Raw genomic sequence first — 17,628 nt, 5'->3', positions numbered from 1 at the left:
TTAGGCTTCTTCTTCTTCTTCTCTCTCTTTCTGCTGCTGCCAACATTCTCAGGAGGAATCTAGTTCACTGAGTTACATTAATGTGCTTATAGGAGAAGAAGATGTATATGTATGTTTATCTAGGAGGTACGATTTGGTCCACTCAACCTTTTAGACTGTTCGTCCGTTGAAAAAACAACTCAGTTTTTCCTGGTTTTAATTTTAATTAATTAATTAATTTCAAATATCTTGGTGAGGTATTTATTAAAGCAATATTCTGTTGTTTTTAATGCTATTAGAGAGAGTCTTGTATGCAAACTATGTTACTTCTACGTGTTTGTATTGTGGATTTAACCACCACATGTTGTACAACAACTACTGTTTCCAGTTTTCACTATATTTATATTTGTTTTATTTTTTCATTATTCATTTTGTTACATATTTATGTGCATGCAACTATTGTTTGTATTGTTGCTTAGGCTTTTATTTTTCCTACTCTATATGCAAAAGCAAATAAAAAATAAAAGCAAATAAAAATATTATTAAAAAATAAAATAAAAAATAAAAATATTTTTTAAATAAGTTGACAAAAAATAATTGACTTCTGATGAACTCTGCAAATTCCAACAATTATATAATAATAATAATTAAAATACTACTACTACTACTTATAATAATAATAATAATAATAATAATAATAATAATAATAATGCATCGTAATCCGATTTTCAAAGTAAGAAACATTTTATTTACAATATTTTCAGTGCAAATTATTATTAACAAAATAGCACAACTATATATCCGGACAAACAAATAATACATGAACACTGCTGTGATGTTTTATCACGTGAAACGAGTGGTTCATAACCTAAAAAATAAAATTCACAACCGCATTATTTCCTCCAGATGAGGAAAACATGAAGCACACTAAAACTCTTGAGAGGAAAACGACAGTAATGAGACACTGCTGGAGGAGGGGGGCCAGAAATACAATATTTTAAATAAAAAAATAGCCTGTTTTGTCATTTTAGAGCTTTAAAGAGCGCAAGAAAAAAACTTGACAATTTTTATAAAATTAACAAATTAATTAGGGCTATGTGCTGTGTGTCTGGGCGAAAATAATGTAATAACAAATAAAGGCCTTATTATTTGTTCACATTATTTTAAATCATTTTATTATTTAAAATTAAAGATTTAATAAAAACTGTCTTGTTGCTCCATTTGTTCCCAGGAATTAGACACAAAATAAAAATACAATATTTTAAATTAAAAAAATAGCCTGTTTTATCATTATAGAGCCTTAAAGAGAGCAAGAAAAAATAAAAAATAAAATTAATTAAATTAACAAATTAATTAGGACTATGTTCTGTGTGTCCAGGCTAAAATAATGTGAACAAATAACAGGGCCTACTGTCTTGATGCTCCACTTGTTCCCAGGAATTAGACACAAAATAAAAATACAATATTTTAAATTTAAAAAAATAGAAAAATTTAAAAAAAAAAATGTAATTAAATTAACAAATTAATTAGAACTATTTTCTGTGTGTCTGGGCTAAATTTAATGTGAACAAATAACATGGCCTACTGTCTTGATGCTCCACTTGTTCCCAGGAATTAGACACATACAGGCCTGACTTTATGGTGTAAATGTCTCATAGTGTTACTGAATTGAATTGAAGCTCCAGGTGCGTTTTAACATCACTGTCGTTCTTCTGTCAAAAAAAAAAAAAAAAAGAATATAATATTGTTCATAAAGTGAAGTCTTCATATGAGTATCTGAGAGGCGTCCTGCTCTGTGACTGAGGCCGCCTCCGGAGCGCTGCTCGCCGGCGTGCTGCTGCAGCCTCCTCCGGTGCTTCCTCCGGTTCCTCCTCCGGTGATGATCACGCTGGTTTTATTCGTTTGCTCACAAATGTCCAAATGTCCGTCAGAGTGTTCCTCCTCCTCCGGAGCCTCGTCGGAGTCTCCCTCGCTCCGTGCATCGCTCCACATCTCGGACTCCTCCGCCGGCTCTTTGGTCTCTCTGCTGCCAGCCTCTGAGGCGCTCTGCTCGGGCTGCGGCTCCTTCTCTTTGTCCTTCTGGGCCTGCGCCTCTTTAGAGTGTCTCCACTTCATGCGTCTGTTCTGGAACCAAACCTTCACCTGCAAAGCACAAACACACATGTTAACACCGTTAAATCAGGCTGGTTCTGTACGTAATTTAATGACACATTACTGTAGCTTGTTTGCATTACATGGATTTAATTTCTTTGCATTTTCAGGTCAAATTTGAGCAGAGTCGTATGAATAAGACAGGTCTTATTATAGGAAATGTAATATAGGAAGTATAAGTCACATTCTTTTACATATTTTGGATTTCCAAACTTTTTTCCTCTTCTTTGCCATAAGAAAAAAAAGGCTGCACTCATTATTTTACACACTTTACACATAATCCATGCATTTAATTTCCTTACATTTTCCTTGAATTTCCAGGTAAAATTTGAGCAGAGTCTTGTTAATAAAAGAGCCTAACAAAAGGCTTATATATATATTATATAATATAAATAGTCACATTCTTTTACATATTTTGCAATAAGAAAAAATATATTGCACTCATTATACTTTACACCTCTTTTGCAAGGGAGGCCAAGACAGCAGCATAAAAAAGTGTAAATAAAGTGCAAAAAATACTTGTAGATGAAATATGTTGCTACTCTGAGTATAATAAAAATTTGAAAATAATTACAAATGTAATTTTAGATAGAAAACACATGGCACCGTTAAATCAGGCTGGTTCCTCGCGTAATTTAATGACATACAATTAAAACTTACATGTGTTTAATTTCTTTAAATTTTCCTTTAATTTTCAGGTCGAATTTGAGCAGAGTGTTATGAATAACACAGACCTTATCATAGGAAATATAATATAGGAGGTATATACTTTCTTTTACATATTTTGGATATAATGCTTCCAACACTACCTTTTTCCTCTTCTTTCATTCAAATCACAATTCAAAACTCACCTTTTTAGAACTGCTTTTAATGTGTAATTAATATTATGTGTTTTATATCTTTTTTATGATGTCCTTGTTTTATGATCTTTTTATCTATGTAAAGTGTCTTTGAGTTTTTAGAAAAGCGCTATATAAATAAAATGTATTATTATTATTCTTTGCAATAAGGAAAAACAGGCTGCACTCATTATTCTGTACACACTTTACACATATAAGAGAGCTCTTTTGCAAGGGAGGCCAAGACAGCAGCATAAAAAAGTGTAAATAAAGTGCAAAAAATACTTGTAGTTGACAGGAAATATGTTGCTATCCTGAGTGTAACAATTTTTTTTTTTACAACTGTAATATTAGATAGAAGTTGTGATGAAATGAGATGATCTGTCAGTTTTCATTAAGGTTGATGTGTTGCTGGGTGACATTAATTGACTCTGACGTTGGTACAGTGTGATGAAATGTAAACAACAGCTGGGTTTCACTGAGTTGTCTCTCAGCCAATCAGGTTGCCAACTTCAATTTAAGGTCTGGATCTTTTGTCAATTATTATTATTAATAATTCATTTTAAAAATAAAGTTCTTGTCCTGAGTTTAATCTGAGGAATGCAGGTCGCAAACGTCTGAGTTTCTTGTATAAGAAAATTTAAAATTTGAGGCTTATGTGTGTTATAATAAAGCTAAATAATGTGACTGCAGCCGTCCCTCAAATATGGAGGCACACATTTTAATTTCATATAATTGCATTGGTTTGTGAGAGCCAGATCTACCGCTGAACATTGTTCACTGCAAGTTTTTCTGGGGATTTGTAGTTTTAGCAACCTGTGGCTGATTTAACACACGGTACGTATACTTTATGGGCTGCGTCAAGTATTTTTTAGAACTTGAAAGAGTCCAGACGGCAGCAATTAGACCATGTAGGGAATTAAGAATATAAAGAAAATATAATTTATAAAAGACTGAATTATTAAATATGACAAAGTCTAAACAATAAGAAAGAAAATGGAATTATTTTTGAAGGTCTAAATGGGATGTAAGGGAGCTCATGAACTCAGTATTTCTATAATCCTGACAGCGGCCCTGTGGATTTATTGATTTATTGCTCACTTGGATCCCAACAACTACTCCAACTGAGGTCCATAATCAAAGAAAATAAAACAAATTGCACTATCACACAGTAAATAATATAGCTGCATCACCACGGCATCCAACAATATTACATCAAACTTAAATCAAAACCTTAAAATATAACAATTTAAATGGGTTGACAGGTAAAAATAAAATAATCTGTTTATCTGATCATGCAAAGAAATGAAAGGAAACCTTTCTTGCTTATTTATTTTGAAGGCCTGTCTTCACTAATATCCTCTTTGGATGTTTCTTAAAACCTTTTTTCTCGATGTGATTTATGCCAAAAATAATAAAAATCATTCTTGCTAGATGTCATCCTATAGTAAGACCTGCAGTGCAGGGGGTTGACCTTTAACCTTTAAGTCCTCTCACCTGAGCGTCTGTCAGCCCGAGCATCGCAGCCAGCTGTTTTCTGTCCGGCTTGGTGACATATTTCTGTATCTCAAATCTCTTCTCCAGTCCTTTCCTCTGCAGGTTGGAGAACACCGCCCTCGACCACGACCTCTTCCTCTTGTACGTCTGTGGCATCGTGTCTTTAGTGAGGACGGCGTACGGACCTATAGAAGACACCAGGAGGACATCATGAGGTTAAACAAAAAGAGAAAAGAGAGAAGAGAAAGTAGAGGAACATCATCATTGCAGGTGTCTCACACCTCCAAAAAACAGCAGTTTCCTGTCTGTGACATCACGTCCTCCTACATGTGGGTGGCTACCTGGGAAGGTGTCCTGAAACTGATGCTGGCCTGAATGCCTGCTGCTGCTGCTGCCTAGTGAACTCATCATGGAGGACGCGTCGCTCATCCCGGGGTCTATGCAGGAGAAGTACTGGCTGGCCGGAGGCTGAATGGGGATGTGATGGATCCCTGACTGACGGTTCGAGCTAATGATGGACGTGAGATCTGTTACAGAGCGAGAGATGATGGGAAACAAAGAGTCACAACCTGGTGGGAGTGGGGGGGTCTAGTTAGATGGTCTAGTTTTTAGAGAGACCATCAGACAAAGTCAAAGCCTCAAAGTTCAAGTGTGACTGTTAAAGCTGATCCTGACCTCTGACCTCTCTGGTTAGGGCGCTAAAGAGCAGAGGATTCACACACACACACATGACCGAGACTCTTCGGGAGTAATTCTGATCCTGAGATGATGGATGGATCACTTAAAGAGAACCAACACCCATCTCAGAGACATTAAACCCATTAACTCTACTGGTAATTTCCATTTTTTTCTTTATGGGAATAAATCACACATCACTCCTGATGAGGTGGACTTCAAATTTTAGTTTAAAAAATTGTTATTGATGCGCGTTTAATGCAGAAAAGGCACCGCAATCAACAGTGGAAAAGTGCACGACAGGACAGGAAGGGATTTTAAGAATGACAAAGAAGGAAAAAGCACAATGACCCAATAAAGAAACCCACCCCCACCTATAAAAATAATAATAGCAATTACGTAAAAAAGTCAATAAATTAATAAAATTATATGTATCTAAATTAAATAAAAAAATACTAAATAAAGATCTTAAAATAAATAAATGAAAAGAAGTAAATAAAAAGAATACGTAAATAAATAAAATTATATACATCTAAATAAAATAGAAATACTAAATAAATACCTTAAAATAAATAAATTAAACCAAGTAAATAAAAACAATACGTAAATAACTAAATGTATTAAATTATATACATATAGATAAAATTTAAATACTAAATAAATACCTTAAAATAAATAAATTAAAACAAGTTAATAAAAAGAACATGTAAATAAATAAATTCCCCCACAGGGCAGCTTAAAGTGCAGCTTATGAGGCTGTTTGGGCTCATGTGAACTGCTAGTTTGCACATGATTTTGTCGTAATGGTATCATTAAGCAAGGCAGCTTTATTTGTATAGCACATTTCAGCAACAGGGCAAATTAAAGTGCTTTACATAAACATTTAAGAACATTGCAACAAAGTGCAAAAGAACATTAAGACATAATTAAAACAATTATAAAAACATTAAAGATTAGAAAATAAAAACAAGCTAAAAAAGCCAGGATAGAAGCTAAAATAGAATATAACACACAAGAGCAAAAGCTCTAGTGCTGTATATAAGATCATTATCTGGTTTAATAAAAGGCAGCAGCAAACAAAAAAAAAGAACATAAAACACTATTTATTGTTTTTCTTTTAAAACCCACTTTTATGAAATGGCTTTTCAATCAGCTGAATTATAGGGTTTTGTATATGCTTGTGTGCTGATGTGTATATATGTGCATATGTAACTGTATGGATATGTATATGCTTGTTTCTTTATTTTCCCATTCTATTGTTTTTTATTTAATTATTTATGTTTCAGTGTATTCTATTGTACATTATGTGAATTTCAAATAAACTTATTATTATTATTATTATTATTATTTGGACTGACATGACAGGAAGCTTCTCTATAAATAAACTTGTTTTGGTTAATTGAGTGCAGTAACAGTAAAACAGATTTTCTCTCACCTCTTAGTGATGACTTCTCTTTGCCTTTTGGATCAAAGTCTGTCGACAATATCCGATCGATTCCGAACTTGAGGTCTTTGCTGGAGGGTGGAGGAGCTTGCTGGGAGTTGAACGCGGTGGTTCTGGAGACAGATGTCAGCTGTAGTCCGTGTCTGCTGTACGGAGCGACGGGAGAAGGACGCAGTGGAGAGGAGCCATGCTGCTGGTGGTGGTTTGGGTGCTGGTTCTGGTGCTGGTTCTGCTGGTGGTGTCCTCCCATGTGCACCATGAGCGCAGACGACCCCGGGATGTTCTCCGCATCTCCAGCCTGCAGGATGTCCGCGATGCAGAAGGAGGGTTTCTTCATGGAGTCCACAGAGAAGCCGCAGTACGCGGACCAGAGGCTGAAGTTTGACGCGTAAAACGGGTTGAGTCCGGCTGTGTACATCCTGCAGCCTCTCTGTCTGTCTCTCTGTGTGTGTTATTGTTTCTCAGAGGAGAGTACAGGCATGTACAGAGAGCAGGGATGGTGTGTTTTAGTGGTGGAGAGATGAGATGACCGTCCTCTGTGCGTCGGTGCCAAAATCTCTCTCCAAACTCTGCAATCCAAACTCTTCAGTTCCACTCTGAAGTTCCTCCACTGACTCTGATGATTGGTCGCTCTGAGAGCCAATGGAGGGTTTTAATACACTCACATCACCGCCCTTAGAGATGAGGAGGATGTGTAACCAACACGCACACACATGCACGCACGCACGCACACACACACACACACACACACACACACACACACACACACACACACACACACACACACACACATACACACAGACACAAACAAACAAACAAACAAACAAACACACAGACACACAGACACACACGTACACACTCACACACTCACACACACACACACACACACACACAGACACACACAGACACAAACAAACAAACAAACAAACAAACACACTCACTCACTCACACAAACACACAAACACACAGACACACACAGACACACACGTACACACTCACACACACACGTAGACACTCAAACACGCACACACACACGCACACGCGTACACACACGCACACACACACACACACACACACACACACACACAATGAAAATAAGTAAGTAAAAAGAATATGTAAATGAATAAATAAATAAAATTATATATATCTAAATAAAATAAAAAAGACTAAATAAATACCTTAGAATGAATAAATGAAAATAAGTAGATAAAAAGAATACGTAAATAAAAAATAAATAAATAAAATTATATACATCTTAATAAAATACCTTAAAATAAATAAATAAAATTAAGTAAATAAAAATACGTAATATGTAAATAAATAAATATATAAATAAATTAATAAATACAATTAAAGTAGAGTACGTATATTTTCAAGAAAGTCGGTTTTCAATACAATATATATCTATATTTCCCTGCACACACGCACACACACACACACATGACCGAGTCTCTTCGGAGCAGTTCTGATCCTGAGATGATGGATGGATCACTTAAAGAGAACCAACACCCATCACCCATCACAAAGACATTAAACCCATTAACTCTACTGGTAATTTCCATTTTTTTCTTTATGGGAATAAATCACACATCACTCCAGATGAGGTGGACAAAAATTCTTATTGATGCGCGTTTAATGCAGAAAAGGCACCGCAATCAACAGTGGAAAAGTACACGACAGGACAGGAAGGGATTTTAAGAATGACGAAGAAGGAAAAAGCACAATGACCCAATAAAACAACCCCCCCACCTATAAAAATAAAAACAATGAAAGAAAGAGATTTAAAAAAAGTAAATAAATAAATTAAATTATGTGTATCTAAATTAAATAAAAATAAAAAATAAAGACCTTAAAATAAATAAATAAAAACAAGTACATAAAAAGAATACGTGAATAAATAGATTAAATGATATACATCTAAATAAAATAGAAATACTAAATAAATACCTTAAAATTAGTAAATAAACAGAATACGTAAATAAAAAAAATGTATGAATTAATTAAATTATATACATCTAAATAAAATAAGAGTACTGAATAAATACATTAAAATAAATAAATGAAAATAAGTAAAGAAAAAGAATATGTAAATAAATAAATAAATAAAATTATATACATCTAAATAAAATACAAAAGACTAAATAAATACCTTAAACTGAATAAATTAAAATAAGTAAATAAAAAGAGTATGTAAATAAATAAATAAAATTATATACATCTAAATAAAATAAAAAATACTAAATAAATACCTTAAAATTAGTAATAAAAATAATAAGTAAATAAATAAAAAAAAATTAAAGTATAGTAGTAAATAATAGTAAAGTTTTCAACACAATAAATATCTATGTTTCCCTGCAAAAAAATAAAGGAAAAAAAAATCTAATTGAAAACCATGCCATTTATATAAAAAGGAAAATCAGAATAACCCACATGTAATAATGAAGTGTACAGCATGGAGGTGTAAGCACATGACCCCGGGCTCAGGAGAGGCTCTATGAGCTCCTCTCATCCTGTTGTTGATGGGCTGTGATTCGTGTTAAATGAGCGGATATTCCTGCTAGATTCGCCCCAGAAATAGAAGCTGCTTTAGTATTTTAGGATACAGCAGAAATCCTTATTTCTTCCGGAGCGGAGGGGAGAAGGGGGGCACTTCTATAATGACTGTTAGAACTTCCCTTTTTCAATATTTGTGCAACTTTATCTCGACCTGCAAGTTGCACGGTGACGCAGATCCGTCCTCATGCTCATAATAAACAGAGGAAACCGATTCTCCCTCCGAGAGGCAAAACACAATTAACTTCAGAGGCCGTGAGGCCCCTTTAACAGTCACACCGTTGGGTCCTGGCCAACCACTGAAATTGTAGGAATAAAAAAGTATTATTCCTGCAGATTTAACATGTTGTCTTTTCTTTACCTAAAACAACATATTTTAAATATTTGCAAGTATATCTGTGTGAGGTTTCATGACCCACTCCATAGGCTATAACACAGATGTTATCCTGCAAAAATGAAGCAAACATTGCATTGTTTCTTGCTGTAAAAGGGTGCAATTCCTCTACTTATATTTCTAATTTTATAATCTACATTAAAATTAAAATAATTACAAAGTAATATTTAAAAATAAAGAGAGCTGAGTGTTTCTACAGTTTGTACAGATTATTTATTTTTCAAAACTGCAGACATACAGACGATGCAGAAGGTACTTGTTGAATTTACACCACCTACTACAGAGACAGTTTGTACCAGAAGTCATGCAATAATCCTGCAGTCTGATTGTTTTAATTTCCTTGTATTTACATTATATATATATGAGTGTTTTAATGCACCCACCACTTGACTTTATGCATGCTCCTAAGAGGGAAAGAGCCACGACATAAACATGAACCTGCAGCACAGAGTTGAGTTTATATTGATGCAGAGTCGTTTACTGCAGAAGTCTGAAAATATCCTCAACATTTGATCCATAAATCACCTGTAATATGTCTTTTTCAGCCAGAGCGCTGCTGGATGCTATTTTAAATATTTGCAAGAATATCTGCAGCTTTAATAATAAAGGTTTTTTATTTAAATGATTTGTTGTTTGTTGTTTTTTTTCTTCTTCCTGTGTGTTTTTGTTTTTTTTCTTTTCTTTTTCTGTAGCTGATTGACAATTTTGTATTGATTAGTACATGGACATTTATTATTATTTTCTTTTATTCTATTGGTGATCTATTAATCTGTAACCCCACCCTATATAATTATGCTTAAATAGCAATAAAAAAATGTATCACAAAAAAAAAAGAATATCTGCAGCTTTAATAATCATGTTAAGCTCATGCACTTCCTATATTTTTCTACATGTCAATAAAAATGAACTCTTTCTCCTCCTATCATGCTGTTTCTCTCCCTCCTCTCCCTCCTCCTCCTCCTCCTCTCTCTCTCCTGAGTTTGAACAATGGCTTCTGAAGCCAGCATGCCTTCATTTAAGTCTTGATTCATGCGTCCGGAAGCCAGGATGACCCTGGCTGCCTCCTATCATGCTGTTTTCGAGTGACACTTTTCCGGGTTAAATTTAGAAATGGAGATTTTAACGTTTGCCCTCCATCACGCAGTCAAAACAATCCAGGGAAGAGGATGAAGAGGATGTGGAGGCCGCAGCAGCACGCCTCAAGTTATTTCAGGTGCTGCTGATGAGCTTTTTACAGTGGGAAGCAGTGTTAGAAAACACATACTAAAACACACACACACACACACACACACTGGCAGGCCTCAGATCAGCCTTTACTGTACACACACACCAGTCTGGAGTCATTTTAGACTCAAGGTTGGACTTTCTCAGCTGCAGTATTAATATAAATCAACAGTTCAGGAGAGTATTTGCAATCATAAACCAAAGATAAATATGTTTTATTGCTGTTTTGGGAAATTTAATTGTGTATTTTGTCTTGAATAAATTGTGGAAATTGTGTTTTACTGTAGAAAAAAAGAAAGAAATGCATGCTGCACAACACAAGAGCCAAATATGTATTAAGATCTTTTAAAAACATGAATAAGTTTGCTATGAATTCTTGAGGAATTATGATTGAATGCATATGTTAATGCTAGAGGGGATGCTAATACAGAAAGAAAGACATCAGAGAAGCAGACATGTCATAATTTCCTTAAACTCCCTGCAGCTTTTTGTGCCAAAAAGAAACATCAAACTACTTGATTTTGAGAGGATTTAAACAATATAACATATTGATTTAGTGTAAAGTTTCATGAGCCACAACACAGATTTTATCCTGACAAAAATGAAGCAAACATTGTGTTGTTTCCTGATGTAAAAGGTGCAATTCCTCTACTTATATTTCTAATTTTCTAATTTACATTAAAAATAGTTACTAATATTTCAAAAGAAAGAGAGCTGAGTGTTTCTACAGTTTGGACAGATGATTTCTTTTTCAAGATCGAAGACAGAAGGTTCTTGTACTCATGAAAACATCTGAATCACAGAGACAGTTTGTACCAGAAGCCGTGCAATAATCCTGCAGTCTGATTGTTTTAATTTCCTTGTATTTATATTATATATGTATGAGTGTTTTAATGCACCACCACTTGACTTTATGCATGCTCTTCAGAGGGAAAGAGCCACGACATAAACATGAACCTGCAGCACAAAGTTGAGTTTATATGGATGCAGAATCGTTTACTGCAGAAGTCTGAAAATATTCTCAACATTTGATCCATAAATTCCTTGTAAAAACTGAAATATGTCTTTTTCAGCCAGCGCGCTGCTGGATGCTATTATTCACCTTTATTTCCCCCCTTTTCCCTCCGTGGAGCTGTATAAATGATGGCAGGTGGGATTACTGCCAGTGCCAGCGGCTCCTGTCTCTGGTTAAAACGGGACTGTGAGGACTCCAGACTACAATCTGTCTTCAACAATAGAAAAACTCACAGTCGTAAAATCCTTTAAGTTGTGTTTTTCTGAAGTAGTTTGGAGACAGAATATCGTCACTGACATAAAGGCTGTTGACCACCATCGTAGATAAACACAGTCATGCTTTATAATCCAGTGGTGGAAAAATACATTTACTCAAGTTTACTACTTAAATACAAGGAGTATTTCTATTTGATTTATATAAAAAGCATGATAATGAATTGTTAAAGATTAAAGAAACCACGTCCACATTTCCACACTGAACTTCTAGTTTGTAACAGTTTTAGGCCCAAAGAGGTAAAATGATCCAATATTTTGCAGAAAAGCAAAGATTAGAGTAAAGTGCAACGTATTTTTCTTTTTTCCTATCACATTTAATCATCTCACGACCTCCCAGATTTATCTTGAAACCTGCTAGAGGGACCTCACACCTACAATATAAGCTGTGGAAAAACAAAATTTTGGCGAGGAAAAACTGTCATGGCCGTTTTCAAAGGGGTCCCTTGACCTCTGACCTCAAGATATGTGAATGAAAATGGGTTCTGTGGGTACCCACGAGTCTCCCCTTTACAGACATGCCCACTTTATGATAATCACATGCAGTTTGGGGCAAGTCATAGTCAAGTCAGCACACTGACACACTGACAGCTGTTGTTGCCTGTTGGGCTGCAGTTTGCCATGTTATGATTTGAGCATATTGTTTTATGCTAAATGCAGTACCTGTGAGGGTTTCTGGACAATATCTGTCATTGTTTTGTGTTGTTAATTGACTTCCAATAAAAGCAGCATATTTCCCCACTCCCATGTTGATAAGAGTATTAAATACTTGACAAATCTCCCTTTAAGGTACATTTTGAACAGATAAAACATGTGCAATTAATCGCAATTCAATATTATAATCGATTGACAACCCTAATTAAAACATTTGTATTTATATCTGGGACTTTAACCTTTCATTTCCTGTTCGTTAGAATATTGTAACATAAATTGTGTCAGAGAAATACGGCGGAGAGTGAAAAGTGTACCAACCAATCCCCTATTTTACTTCGATAGGCTACTTTAAAAGTACACTTTGCTGATTATACTTCTGTACTGTGTTTTATATTGTTGTAATGTACTTTTACTTAAATAAACCACCTTTTGCAATCTCTTAAAATCTAGAGTTTAATAAAGACCAAAACATGTTTGTTGTGAGAGAGAACTAACGGCGGTACCTGTTAAAACATGATAAAAATGACTAAATTCAGCTGGAACACTAATGACTGATTAATCAGCTCTACGTTTTCAGAGTTTTTATGAGTCACATGCCCACCGTGGATGAAAACAAAGGCGTGCTGCTGCTGTGCACCGCCGGCTACCTGGCGTTTAAAGCGTCTGACGGAGCCCATTGTTGTGGCCTGATTGCTCGCTGTGTGTTTTTCAGGAAGCGTTATCAGGCGGAGGAAGACTGAATGAGCGCCGCGGCCCCGTAGCTCTGCTGGATCAGAGGCTGCAGCCACCGGACAGAATGAAATGATTTCCATTATTACACCCAGAGTTATTGCTCCCCCTCTGGAAGACTCCAGCTCCGAGCCAAGATTACTATTTCTGGCAATGTTTGCCTCAGGAAGGAACTTTCGCAGATTTAATGGGACCTGGGCCATTGTACACAGCCTTCTGTATGGCTCCCCGCCAGCATTTACACAGAAGAAGAAGAAGAAGGAAAAGAACTGAGGGATGTGTATGAAGTCCAAACAAGACCGTCTCCGTTTATGTGATCCTTCAAACACTGAAGTCTCTCTGAGGTGGAGATCAACTCACAGGAGTTTTAATTTGCATGTCAGAGGTTAAAGGTCAATCGTCCTGTGAGCTGCTTTGTGCGTTTTGTATGAAACACGACTGTCTTTATGTTCTGAGCAGTAAAACATCATCTTTGCTCACCATTATCCTAGACAATGGTGGAAGAAGTATTCACATCTTCTACTTAATAAAAGTATCAATACCACAAAGTAAAAACACTCTATTGCTGAAGTAAAAGTACAGAAGTATTATCAGCAAAATGCACGTTAAGTATCAAAAGTACAACTAGTCATTATGCAGAAAATGGCCCCTGTGAGTCTTATATTATTATATATTTTTAGTATTTAATCAACATTACAGTCACATTAATATGAAAGTAGCATTTTACTGTTGAAGTTAGACGAGGTGGAGCTAATTTAAACTACTTTTTAGACCTACAATCTTATATTTAAGCTGTAAAAATGCATGCATTTTGTGTTTAAGTTGAAATTACGTGTTTCTATGTAGGATAAGAGTGGTAAGAAAAGGATAAAATAGAGTTATTTTAAATAAAAAATAAAATAAGAAATTAGAGAGGAGAGATTTAAAAAGCTATATACAATATATACGTTACAAGACACTGGAGTATATAAGTGAAATGTGCATATATGAGTGCAAGAAAAGTTAAATTTTAATATATAAAAGCAACCAAAGCTGTGAAATTGTGTAGTAAAGTATTAGAAAGTAAAATTTTTCCATCTGTAATAGAGTATAAGTATAAAGTACCATGTAATAGTAAAGTATAAATACTCAAAGTAATCTCTTGTTGCATATTAAACACATATTGTTTCAATAATATCATCAGGTTGTGATCAGGCTGTTAAACATTGATGAACATGTGAAGTCAGTAAATGTACGAGCAGCTCCCCCCAGTGACTAAACGTTCTCTCTTCTGGTTCTCGACTTATTTTTTTTTATACTACAAATAAATCTACAATTAAACAAAAAATGAATTAAATAACTTTATATAAGTACTCAGTATTCAGACCCTTTACTTAAAGGTCCCATATCGTGCTCATTTTCAGGTTCATACTTGTATTTTGTGTTTCAACTAGAACATGTTTACATGCTGTAATGTTCAAAAAACCCTTTATTTTCCTGTCTGCCTGAATATACCTGTATTCACCCTCAGTCTGAAACGCTCCGTTTTAGCGCATTTCGACGGAATTGCAACAGAATCGCGTTGCTAGGCAACAGCTTGGGTCCATGTGTACTTCCTGTCAGCTGATGACATTCACATACACTGCAACCAGGGATAAACTGGGACACATTAGAATGTTTATGTTTAAAATTGTGTAAAGGGTCTAAATATTGTATATTTGTGACATCACAAATGGACAGAAATCCTGACAGCTTGTTTCAAATGCAGAGTTTCTGAATACGGGCTGTGTGTATTTCCCTGTGGAATGAGCGTTTCGATACTTTCACAGTATTTATATAGGACTTAAGCCTGCTTTATAATAACAAAACATGAAAATCTCACTTTTTTTTATTAAATGGGACCTTTAAAGTTTAATTAATTTGCCAAATAAGAGACAACAAGCACAATAAAGAAAGTGTAAGATGAATTTGACAGATAACATTATTTATTTTTTCTAATTTTCTACAGATAGCGCGTCATATTGAACTCTTTTGGCCACGATAATCATGTAGTGAGAATCTGATATTGTGACAGCTCTAAGTGGAGTAAAATGAAATAGTACAAAAAGTAAACTATTTCCCTCTGAGATGTGGAGGGGTAGAAGTATAAAGTGGCATAAAATGGAAACACTTAAGTATAAGTAATTGTACTTACATTCCACGACTGCTTGTGTTTCTGTTTTCAGTCCATGTTGAGCGACGGCAGCAGCTGCACACAGACAAATAATCAGTTAGCAAACATTGAGCTTCAAATGTGATCACAGGAAGATAAAATGTAGCTCACAGTTATTATTATTATTATTATTATTACAGCCTGGAACTCCTCACATCTATCTACAGTTTTCAAGTTTTAATATGTTGATTTTTTAATGAAATTACATCTTTCTGCCGGCTGTAAATACGTTTCACTAAGTCAAAGTGGATTTACAGAAACACATATGATGAGCTTTAAAATCTGGAGAGGTTATTATTATAATAACCAGTGGTGGGAAGTAACTAAGTACATTTACTCAAGTACTGTACTTGAGTGCAATTTATTTACTTTACTTATTTCCATTTTCTGCTGCTTTATACTTCTACTCCTCTACATTTATTTGATACCTTTAGTTACTTTGCGGATAGAGATTAATAATACAAATTCTAATCAACAAATAAATTATGATAATTATTATAGGTTAAGATAAAACTTTATTGATCCCCTTGGGGGGTAAATTCACAAGCTATCCAATAATACATGTATATAAAATAATTAAAATTAGCTCCATCTTTACCAGCTGCATCATTATAGTGATGTAGAAATGAATTAGTAATTAAATAATTATTTTTAATTTTAATTTAATTTAATTTTAATTATTATTATTTTTTAATTATAATTAAATAATATAATAAATATTATTCTGAAATGGGCCATTCTGCATAAGGAGTACTTTCACTTTTAGTAGGCTTACCTTAAATATATTTTGATGCTAATACTTTTAGATTTTGAATGCAGGACTTTGACTTCTAACAGAGTACTGTGGTATTACTAGGCTACTGTTAGGTCTACTTAAGAAGGCGAATTAGATCTGAGTACTTTCTCCACCACTGCTAATAACCCACTGATAACATAAATGAGAGGCTAGAACTTCAAAATAAGGACCAATATTGCAGTATGGACTTATTAAAATAGACTCTGATGATGATGATGAGTGAATGGCTGCCTTGTGTTTCCTTTTGTGGTGTCGTACTCTCTGCTGCAGTCCCAGTTTAAAGCATTAAGTGGTCATTATCTGGACACTGAATAGAGACTGGATAGAGACTGTAGAGACACACTGGAGAAACAGACTGATCCCTCTCACCCCGGCCTGCCCTCCGCTGTAAACAAACTAAAGGAGCCGCTTTAATGGAGGCTTTTAAATATGATGGTGCCTCGGTGCCTTTGAGCAAAAACCTGGTGTTTACACGAGGACAGATTAAAGTCGCCTCTTGTGCGGCGGGTTCAGGGCCCTTCTACAGCTCCAGTGTGCAAATGTACACACGGTTAAATCACAGATACTGTAAGCTAAATAGTGAAGGAGGAGAGAGAGACTAATGGAAACACAAAAGGTCATAATAACAAACCATTATAGGCCTGCTGCTGCTGCTGCTGCTGCTGCTGCTGCTGCTGGAGGAGCACAAACCCTGCAAAAGAAACACACAATTATGTCAGATATATTTGAAAGAGACTTTTTTTTTTATTAAGTGAGCATGCATAGTTCCAATTTCTTTTGTTTTGAATTAAATTTCCTGGTTAAAAAATGTCTTTATGCAGAAATAAATGTGCAAAAGCTGCAAAAAAATGTGTAAATTTGTGAGCATGCAGAATTAAAGTGACTAAATGTTTCAGGTGATGCATTTAAGGACAGTCATCAGGCTGCAGAAGTCTGAAGCAGAACAGAGAAACTCACCCTGCAGCTTTACTGGTTCACATCATCACTCTGCAGCAGCAGCAGCAGTAGAGGTGGAAAAACACGATTCATCAGCCGAGAACAAACTCCAAACAGCAGCAGGTCTGAAGGTGCAGAGCAGAGAGGTTTAATCTCCTGAAAACGTGACAGAAGTTATAGAAAATATGCAGATTATATTCAAGAAAACATCATTATTGTGTATTAAATTAAAAAAATATATATGCACAGGGATTGTTAAATAGATCAAAATAGAACAAA

General features: G+C 34.9%; 1 protein-coding gene across 3 annotated transcripts; it reads right to left on the bottom strand.

Annotated features, from left to right (window-relative positions):
- Positions 1 to 1,352: 1,352 nt before the first annotated feature.
- hlx1 (H2.0-like homeo box 1 (Drosophila)) lies at positions 1,353 to 7,213 on the bottom strand. Of its 3 annotated transcripts, none has more exons than XM_037751609.1 (4): positions 6,577 to 7,213; positions 4,748 to 4,993; positions 4,467 to 4,651; positions 1,353 to 2,121 (listed from the first exon to the last, which is right to left on the bottom strand). In XM_037751609.1, exons 1-4 carry the CDS (start codon positions 7,001 to 7,003, stop codon positions 1,744 to 1,746), a joined length of 1,236 nt encoding a protein of 411 aa, XP_037607537.1. In that variant the 5' UTR covers positions 7,004 to 7,213; the 3' UTR covers positions 1,353 to 1,743. The 3 variants fall into 3 exon arrangements, with proteins under 3 accessions (XP_037607537.1, XP_037607538.1, XP_037607539.1); XM_037751610.1 differs by having other exon boundaries at positions 4,808 to 4,993; positions 6,577 to 7,210; XM_037751611.1 differs by lacking the exon at positions 4,748 to 4,993 and having other exon boundaries at positions 6,577 to 7,210.
- Between the last annotated feature and the right edge of the window lie 10,415 nt (positions 7,214 to 17,628).

This window comes from Sebastes umbrosus, chromosome 18 (assembly GCF_015220745.1).
Source record: "Sebastes umbrosus isolate fSebUmb1 chromosome 18, fSebUmb1.pri, whole genome shotgun sequence".
NCBI lineage: Eukaryota > Metazoa > Chordata > Actinopteri > Perciformes > Sebastidae > Sebastes > Sebastes umbrosus.
The sequence above is the reverse complement of the archived record's forward strand: the minus strand, read 5'-3'. Positions and strand labels throughout refer to the sequence as shown.

Coding starts and splice junctions, on each gene's coding strand:
- hlx1 (XM_037751609.1), bottom strand. CDS start 7,003: ATGTACACAGCCGGACTCAACCCGTTTTACGCGTCAAACTTCAGCCTC. Junction 4,994..6,576: donor AGAGAAGTCATCACTAAGAG/GTGAGAGAAAAT, acceptor GCTCTGTAACAG/ATCTCACGTCCATCATTAGC. Junction 4,652..4,747: donor GAAACTGCTGTTTTTTGGAG/GTGTGAGACACC, acceptor TGTCTTCTATAG/GTCCGTACGCCGTCCTCACT.